The sequence below is a fragment of the Lolium perenne genome, chromosome 3 (assembly GCF_019359855.2).
Source record: "Lolium perenne isolate Kyuss_39 chromosome 3, Kyuss_2.0, whole genome shotgun sequence".
Taxonomy (NCBI): Eukaryota; Viridiplantae; Streptophyta; class Magnoliopsida; order Poales; family Poaceae; genus Lolium; species Lolium perenne.
Window position 1 is genome coordinate 204,371,136 of NC_067246.2, and position 9,832 is coordinate 204,380,967.

Consider the following 9,832-nt stretch of genomic DNA (forward strand, 5'->3'; position numbering starts at 1 on the left):
TCAGATAGAGGATCACAGTTCACCTCAAGGTTCTGGCAGAAAGTGCATGAAGGACTAGGCACCCGCCTAAATTTCAGCACCGCCTATCACCCTCAGACCGACGGATAGACTGAGAGAGTAAACCAGATACTGGAAGACATGCTTAGAGCATGCGTACTGGAATACGGATCCAAGTGGGAAGACTGCCTACCTTACGCAGAATTCTCTTACAACAATAGTTACCAAGCCAGCCTACAGATGGCCCCCTTTGAAGCCTTGTACGGAAGGAAGTGCCGTACCCCCCTGAACTGGTCGGAAGTTGGAGAGAGCCAAGTTTTCGGCCCAGACGTTCTTCGGGAAGCCGAAGAGAAAGTCCACAAGATCCGCGAGTACCTCAAGACGGCGCAATCCAGACAGAAGAGCTACGCCGACAAGAGACGTCGGGAGATGACCTTTGAGATCGGAGACTTCGTCTATCTCAAAGTACCCCCCTTGAAAGGAATGCAACGGTTCCAACTGAAAGGAAAGCTTGCACCCCGCTATGTCGGACCTTTCCAAGTCCTTAGCCGCCGAGGTGAAGTATCTTATCAACTGGAGTTGCCTGAAGAAATGTCGGCTGTGCACGACGTGTTTCACATCTCACTTCTCCGGAAGTGCCTTGAAGTCCCGGAGAAGACCGAAGTGTTCAAGAACATCGATCACCGATCGGTGGATATCAACAAGGATCTGACTTACCGCGAAGTGCCGATTCGCATCCTGAATGAAGCTTACCGAACCACCCGCACCCGAAGCATCAAGTTTCTGAAGATCCAATGGAGCAATCATACCGAGGATGAAGCCACATGGGAACGCGAAGACTTCATGAAGAAGGAGTACCCAGATCTCTTTAGTACCTAACTTTCTTTTCGATCTCGGGACGAGATCTTTTGTAAGGGGGAAGGGTTTGTAACACCCCAAATTTCAATAAAAAGAAAGTTAGAGAATTCCAGAAAGCAAAATTTCAAACCAACAAAAACTTTTCTATTTGCATATAGTACAATGCATAGGACTTGTGCATTTGAGTGATATGCCATGATGATTGTTATTACTTGTATTTGATATGCTCTAAAACCCTAGTGTGATCATATGAAGATCACCAACCAAATAAATCAAAAAGGAGGAAAATCCATAAAAGGCAAAACCCTAAAAACCCTCACATATGCCCTATGGCATTTTTATAAATTTTGACCCTAGACCTATTTGGTCTTCACCATTAGTTGAATAATGTTATTAAATACTTATTACAACTTTTGGAATCAAAGTTTCACAATTCAAATGAATTTCAAACACAAATCCCACTCACATATGATAATGGTCAATTTTGACAATTCTAGTCTGATCACCACTTTGAGCCCTTGCCATTCATTTTTCCCAAACCAATTCTTGCTAACTCTTTGCACCATTTCAAAGTCAACATTAAGGTGAACAACTTTGATGAAGATCACCATGCCAAATTCATCTTTGATCATGAGCAATGCTCATCCAAAGTCTTAACTTTTTAACATATGCAACATTCTACACTTAGCCAATTTTGGCCAATTTTTGAATTCTAACAATTCCACCACCACCTCAAATCACCTTTGGTCAAATACAACTTATATCAACACTCACTTTTCAAACACATTCCCCATTTGAGTTATTTCAAATTTGGACAATTTTGTAAATTCCAAAATTGGGCACTATTTGCAACTATTGCAAATAGTGATCTACCTAGCTCTAATCTACCCCAACCTATTCTAAATGGTCCCCTGGTTCCCTCTCTCACTAACACCAGCATAGAAACCCTAGGGAGAGAGAGAGAACAAGCAAAGACATGGCCATGCTGGCCCATGCCGGCCATGTTCTTCTCCCCCTCTCATCCTTGCACCCCTGCCCTGGCCACCTCGCCACCGTGTGCCACCGCATCCCCTACGCCACCTAGCACCGGCCATTGTCGAGGTAGACGCCGTAGCTCGCCGGAGATCGCGCGCCCAAAATCGCCCGACATGCCGCTCGCGTCGCGATCATGCGCGCCATGGACGCGCACTGGCCACGCGCCACGTAGCCACCTCGCCCACGCCCTGGACCCCCTGCGAGCACCTTGAGCATCGCCGTGACACCGCAACAATGTTGGACAACAGCTCGACCACGACCCGCACCCGCCGTCGCCGGAGAAGCCAACCCTGGTCCGCCGCGGACGCGACGGACATGGAAGAAACGCGACACCGCCAGGCCCTCCCCGACCAAGCTGTCGCCACCCAGAGGACCGTGGCGACGCCACGAACACACCTGCGCCCTCGCCTAGCTCGATAGCTCACCGGAGCAGCCGCGCCCATGTCGCCCACCTCACTGCCCCGCAACCCTCTCTCGATTCTATAAATAGGAGGTTCCCTGGACCAAACCAACGACACCAGCTCACTCCCCACCTCTCACTGCTTCGCCACCACCCCTCCACTCACTCGATCGTCGCCGGAGCCGCCCCAATTTGAAGCTCGGAGCCGCCAGTACCTGGTGGACGCCGCCGTCGATTGGAGCCACCCCAGGACGAGCCGCCGGTGCCAGTCGACTCGCCGCCGTCCACACCTTCATCGCGCACCTTGCCAACCGTAGCTGGAGCCATGGTGAGCTCTCCGACCCCCTACTGCCGCCGCCGCACCGTCGGGTTCTCGTCGGAGATGACGACGAACCACGGCCCTCCGATCCCCTTCTAATCCAACGTCTCCCGTTGATCGGTACCGCTTCGGCGTTTAAAAGCCGCTGACATGCGGGACCCGCTGTCAGGCAGCCCGCGCAGCACTGGACCGTGGCTGGGCTGGCCTTGGGCCGTTTAAATTGAATCGGGCCCGTTTAGTTTTCCCGCCGGCCTTTTTAGTTAAATCCAGTTTAATAAATTGCAAATGAATTTCAATACTGCCTCCACTTTGAAAATCAATAGATTCAAATTGGCTAAACCAAATTTAGTGAACTTTATATGATTGGAAATCTACTGAAATTATCTAGCCAATGCCACTGGCCTCATGGCCAGATTCTTTGTAGAATTAATGTGATGAAAATAACAAGACAGGGACTTTTCCCTATTCAAATAATTCTTAAAAATCAACCAAAATAGATATTAAGTTAATTCCAACTCTAATAGCTCACATTTGACTTACACTAATTGTTTATGCAATAGAATGGTGTGGTCACTTTGTATGATCATGCCATGGTTTAATGAATGGATATTATGGCTAGTTTAACTAGTTGATATTGTCCAAAACTATTAAGGTAAATTATGTGGAGTGTTACACTTCATTTAAACTTGTCTCACATGGATTCATGGGATGTTTGGACCCCTGGTCCCAAACTCTCTTATATGAATTACTTGAGATTTAAATCAAATGTAGGGTTATTTAAATAGTATGAGGTGATCTACCTCATTTAAATCCTTTTCACAAATAATGATGATGAACATTTCACTTAGGTCAATATGAGTTCATACATGATTGTTTGAGAAATTAAATCTTAAGAAGATTTCAATGAGAGGAAATTATTTCTCAAGAACCCTATGGAAACTATCATTTACATATGAAATGCAAAGAAGTGAATTCTATTTAACCCCCACAACCCATGCACCTAAGTAGATTATTTTGTGTGCATAGAATAGTTTGTGTGTTATATGTGATGTATGGAATAGCCATTGAATTAGTGAGTAATTATACTCGTATTCAAATTTAGACGGTAGCACCGGAGAGTACGCCGAAGAAGAAGGTTGCTACCAAGAGGAGGAGGAGGAACAGTTTGAGAACTACCAAGGCAAGCTAATATTCTTGCAAAGTGCAAAGCCCCTTGGGGCAAGGCACCATGTTCCTTATCTTTTCTTATATGAACCCATCCCAAGTTTTTACTTTACAAGTTTTTACTTGTTTTCTAAATGAGTTACTTTTATAGTTAACTTTGGTCAAAGTACAAGTTGATTACTAGAGTAGTGAGTTAGTTTTCTCCAAGCAAAGCAAGTTAGCACCCCTCATGAATTAGAGCTAGTGCTAATGAATTAAAACTTGACTACTCTAGATGGGAACAAGGTGAATTTGAAGGATTTTTGAAACCTTGGAATGAAGATGCATTCCATTGAATGATTTTTTAAGGTGAATGTGAACAAGAGAAGATGGTGATTTTTGATAAACAATGATGTTGGTTTGAATGCGATACCTTTCCAATTCTTAAGTACCCCCACAATACCTGATTATGGGTAGGGCTTAACTGGAAGTTTATGCGTCTTAGTATGGGTTCCCTCGAAACAAGCGTCATCGGGGTTATGCCGAAAGCTGCCTCTACCACAAAAGAAATGATATGATATGATGCGAAATGAGGTGAATGTCCGGCCCAAGCCTGTGCGGTTCCTGGGTTGACAGTTGGTCTTCACTGGGAGGCCAAGCTCATGGGGAGAGGTGCTCATACTAGAACTCGTAAGTGAAAGGTTATGGTTGATGATCCGCGTACTGTGTTACGATGATTCGGGGAAATCCCGACGGATGAAATCAAATGTTGTGGCACAAGTGTGCAACCTCTGCAGAGTGTAAACCTATTCGAATAGCCGCGTCCACGGTTACGGACGGTTGGAAAGGCCATACAGTTTCCGATGTCATATCTTTGAAAATGATGTTGAAAGATGATGGTGAAATGACTTGTGGTGGATTGAATTGAAATCACCACTTGAAATGGTGGGAATGACACTAATGTTCCCACTTGAGTTAGATAGCACTTGAATAAGCTTTTCTCAAAGTTTGTGAACTAAAACTACCTTTCTGCAAATAAACTAGAGCTTAGCAAACCATACTAGAATGTCTAGCACTTACATTAGTATTAGTTTGCGAGTACTCAACGTACTCACGGCTTTGTCCCTGGCTATTCAAATGGCCAGAGTATGAAGATGAACAAGGAGATGACCAGCAGGACGCCTACGACAACTAAGCGCCTTCCGACGTCAAGCGTTGGCCTGTGGACTAGAGAGTCCTTGTATCTTACGCTTCCGCTATGTTGAATTATGAACTTGTGTTTGTTCGTTGATCAATAGATCAACTATTCGTGTAATATGGATCATGTGATTCCAATTTGTAAGACTTATGGTTGTAATGAATGATGACTGTGATACTTAACTATTATGCCTCGCAACAACAATATTCCTGGGATTGCGATGTATGACATAATAGGCATTCGGACTTAAAAATCCGGGTGTTGACAAATGGTGAATTCTTGAACCATAGGACAGAAGTGTTAACGCTTTTAAAATAGGGATTTCTATTTTCGTGCCCCTGCTTCGTTAGTTGTACTCAGTTTTCCCCAGCTCGTTAGTTTTTCCTCAGCTTTCCCCTCCCTCTAGTTTGAAACCCCTCGAAGACGCGGGTTGCCGTCAGGTCAGAGGCCTTACCGTTACCGTTAATCTGACGGGTGGGGCTGCACAGAGGTGGGGCTGCATAGAGGGCAGTTCCTCTCTGATCGTCTCGTGCTGACGGGTAGCCATCCATCTACCACTGACGCGTGGGCCGTTTTATTTCCTGATTGTATACGCGGTGCTGCCAATGACAAGTGGGGCCGCTCTATGGGGCTGCCGCAGCCAATGACCAGTGGGTCATCTATTTATTTATAGAAAATTATATTGTCGCTCTGTGGGGCCTCCGCAGCCAATGACCGCTGTGGCAGGTGACTATTTTCGTAGCTTAATCTAAAGTGACTCTTATGCTAAACATTGTGCATCCGACGTTGACCTAGCAGTGGCGGCGAGCATAGCCGTTCTGACCATGCCGATATCGGCATCGGCATCGGCATCGTTTGGAGGATGTGGTGCTCGAATAATAGTGGAAATGCGATATTATCTTTTACATGCATAATATATAGAAAATAGTTAGATCTCTAAATCGATGCATATGAAGCTACATATATATTCTTGGTCATAATCCCCTTATCTAAAGGGGATGGATGCATGGCTTCACGTCGTCGTCGCTTTCATCGTCAGTATCTTCGTCGTCCGAGTAGTAGTACTTCCTGCACATTGTTCCGTCGAACACCTTCACTGTGAGCACATCATCGCCTTCATATTTGAAGTGTACGAAGCAGCCGAAATCCACACCGTGCGCGATGGCGAATTTCTCCCAGCCCTTGTCGAGGTACATCCGGCCTTGACCATCAAATAGGACCTCCACGGTCCAGAGACGAGGACCACAGTCAGCTGCTCGCAGATACACCTTAGCTGGCTCCTGGCCGTCAAGATAGTCCGCAAACTTTTTTGGGAGAGCCTGCAAAGAGATCGAGCGCCGATCGTTTGAAATTAAAGGTTTTTTAGAACATGCCCATAATTAATCACATGCATCATATATGTGGGAACGCGTACGTACCTTCTTGACCAAAGGGTCTTCATAGACGACGATGAAGAACTCCTCTATGATCAATGGCAGTGTTGACGGTGGTGGTGGCAATGATGATGATCCACTTCCACTCCCCCTTCCCCTTCCCCTTCCCCTTCCCCTTCCCCTTCCCCTTCCCCTTCCGGTCCGCGTCCGAGACGTGGAAGCCATGGCAATGGATCAAGTGTATGTGAACGAAGAAGAGAGAGGCAGAACCTATTGACACAAGGGATGGCTGTGTGGATGTTTATAAGGGAGAGATGACCGTTGTAGGGGTTTACACAATAAAATAAGGAGGAGGTGAAAGTTGGTGGGGGTTTACACAATAAATTAAGGAGGAGATGACCGTTGTGGGGGTTTACACAATAAATTAAGGAGGAGACGACCGTTGTGGGGGTATATATCTTAACAAAAAAGTAATGCGGACTATCTTGACGGAAATGGAACTTCGTGATATAGTTTATCATTTTACCGTGAAAAGTAATGCCTAAAAGAAATGGTAATTCGTGATAGTTTATCATTTACCGTAATGGCTACAACAAATCGTTGATGGTTTATCATTTTTTGCGTGAAAAGTAATGGATACAAGAAATGGGTGATGGTGTATCATTTTTTGCGTCAAAAGTAATGGCTACAACAAAATCGGTGATGGTTTATCATTTTTTGCGTGAAAAGTAATGGCTACAAGAAATGGGTGATGGTGTATCATTTTTTGCGTGAAAAGTAATGTCTACAACAAAATCGGTGATGGTTTATCGTTTTTTTGCGTGAAAAGTAATGGCTACAAGAAATGGGTGATGGTGTATCATTTTGCGTGAAAAGTAATGGCTACAACAAAATCGGTGATGGTTTGTCGTTTTTTGCGTGAAAAGTAATGGCTACAACAAATCGGTGATGGTGTATCATTTTTTTGCGTGAAAAGTAATGGCTACAACAAATCGGTGATGGTTTATCATTTTTTGCGTGAAACGTAATGCCTAAAAAGAGTTTATAATTTAGCTCGTGAAAAATAATGCAGAAAACCAAACTTTGTGTGAAGCTAACCGACGACAGAGAGAGAGAGAGGGTGGTGGCCCCGACCAGAGAGAGAGATATGGGTTATCCTGCCCGTTAGATCATACGATTAATGGTCGGCGGGCACGATCCGCATGACATGGGCTAGACCAATTAGGGCAATGTTGGGCGTCTGTGAGAGTTTGTGAAGAGAGAGGGCAAAACTGAGTAGTATTAAGAAACCAAGGGCAAGTGAGTAGTAAACAGACTAAGGGATTCAAATATGAGATTTAAAAAATGAAAAATGCATGTTTTGTACAATGAAACCCATCTTGGCCTACCTCAAACTATTTGGAATACAAATATACATGAGTGTGAAAATTATGGCCTCATTCAGACAAAGTATGTTTTGGGAAAGCTTTTTTGGGTAGGGCTTATTGTGGAAAACCATGCACCTTCATAGCTACTAGGTGATTTGAGAAGTGGCAATTTGTGGTAAAACTTGATTTATCTATGATTTATCTATGATTTGAGAAGTGGCAACTTGTGGAAAAGACTCCATGAGTAAGTGCCACTCTTTTTCGGAATTTTTTGCACATTAAATAACTCATTTAACTGGTTAATCCCATTTGTTGACTCTCTGTTGACCAGCCACTTGAGGGTAAAACTGAGTATATTGCACTAGCCAGTATTAGCACCCAAGGGGAAAACTGAGCACACAAAAAATGCTAGTATATGACTCGAGGGTATACCTGAGTATATATAAATTTCCAGGGTTAGACCCGAGGACGCGTGTTGCGGTGCAGAAGTGGAAGACGTGCCATTGTTGACGCGTGTCGCTGTCGTCGTGGTGAACGAGCAGATGCCATAGGATGGCTTAGATTGGGGCCGAATGGACGCAAGAGGATTCGGGGGAGGGTTTGCGATTAGATGGGAAGAACTTCCGGATGCTTTCCTCAAGAACACAGCCAGAGACCGGTATACAAGAAGAGAGACAAGAGGAAGAACTCTTTACTAGATCGCTAGCTTCATTGGTCACAACATGGTTACAAGTTCTGTCTACGTATATCCCATGCCCGCAAGGAGGGCTGCCCCCTCTCCTTATATAGGGGAGAGGGTGGCTTACAGTGCAAGAAACCCTAATGGCATCTTTGACTGGACAAACTACTTGACAGAGTTACTGTACAAAGCTACTTTAATCATAGATGAAACCGGGGTCTTCTTTAATCATAGAAGCTGACGTCCTCCGGCTTCTTTCTCCGTCACCTCTCTCTTTGGCGCCAGGGCTCTGAATAAAGTTACTTTGCTTAGCTCATCTTTGTCTTCTTGCTCTGAAGAGAATCTTTGACCAGTCCTGCCGACAGGCCCTCCTTTCCGGTATCTTCTTTACCGGGTTCCGGCATACCCCTTTGGGGATACCGGCTTAGCTTTGCTTTCCCAAATTCCTACCAGGCTTCCGGTAAGAACATTAAACCGGTATCTTGATGGCTCAAACCATCCGGTTTGGCATGCCTTTGGCATACCGGGGGTTATCCCCCCAACATTAGTCCCCGAAGCTGGTATAGCCTGGAGGATTCTATCCTACAGACCATGCCAGGTTCTCATCTCTTTAAGATACCGGTTTAATCACTCATGTCTTGAGCTTGGTTCCGGCACCTTTACTCTTGTTCTTTTTCCTCTCTTTGCAAGGCTCGTTCCGGCATCTCTCTTTTCCGGTATCACGTGTCTTTACTCCTCCCTTGACGAAGTCGAGAATATTTCGGGCCCCGCGCCTGACAGAGACATGCGCACTGTGACTGACGCGCCAGTGTCAGTTGTCATATCGCTTCGACTCCCGCGCGTTCATTTAATGCATCGCAGCGGATTCCACTACCCCTTCGGGATCCCGTGTGCGCCTCCGTGTGGCATCCATTTTCTCGCGTGTATCCCTTCGCCACGTGGCGGCCCAAGGTGCGAACCGTCGTGGGCCGCGAGGCGAACCGCCGCGGCCCAGCGGTTTCCTGCCCACCTTCTCTCTCCTTTATAAGCACAACCGCCCGTTCTTCTTCTTCTTCTTCGCATTCTCATCCTTCGCGCACAGAGCTCCACGCCTTTGCGCCACCGCCGCTCTTCGTCCGCCGTCGCTCGTTCAAGCTCCGGCGCCCGGCGAACTCACGCCGTGCTTCCGCCGGACTTCGCTGTGCGGAGATCTTCGGCAGCAACTTCATCGCGCCCACCGCATTTGCGCTTCTTCGCGAGCTTCTCCGCCTCGCCGGCGACCGCAGGTCCGCTCCGCCGCCAGCAAACACTTCCCTCAGCGACTGCGCCGCTTAAGGTTGGTACCAATTTCGTTTCACTCGCCCTCTGCTTGCTTTTCAGATCTTGGGTCTTTGGTGTTCTTATTTCCTCTTTTTCTTTGGTTTTCTTCTTACTCGTAGATCTTCACGCGGGGTTCAAGTCTGGGATTCCTGTTTTTTCGCCTA

The 9,832-nt window shown here is 46.0% G+C and overlaps 1 protein-coding gene across 1 annotated transcript; it reads right to left on the bottom strand.

Moving 5' to 3' along the window:
* Window positions 1-5,752: 5,752 nt before the first annotated feature.
* LOC127339770 (B3 domain-containing protein Os03g0212300-like) lies at window positions 5,753-9,591 on the bottom strand. Its single transcript, XM_071827438.1, has 3 exons — window positions 9,587-9,591; window positions 6,369-6,516; window positions 5,753-6,269 (listed from the first exon to the last, which is right to left on the bottom strand). Exons 1-3 carry the CDS (start codon window positions 9,589-9,591, stop codon window positions 5,940-5,942), a joined length of 483 nt encoding a protein of 160 aa, XP_071683539.1. The 3' UTR covers window positions 5,753-5,939.
* Between the last annotated feature and the right edge of the window lie 241 nt (window positions 9,592-9,832).

What these genes read in the sequence shown, in the direction of transcription:
- LOC127339770 (XM_071827438.1), bottom strand. An exon ending in AAGACCCTTTGGTCAAGAAG is followed by an intron (nt 6,270 to 6,368) that starts GTACGTACGCGT and finishes ATCTCTTTGCAG; the next exon opens with GCTCTCCCAAAAAAGTTTGC.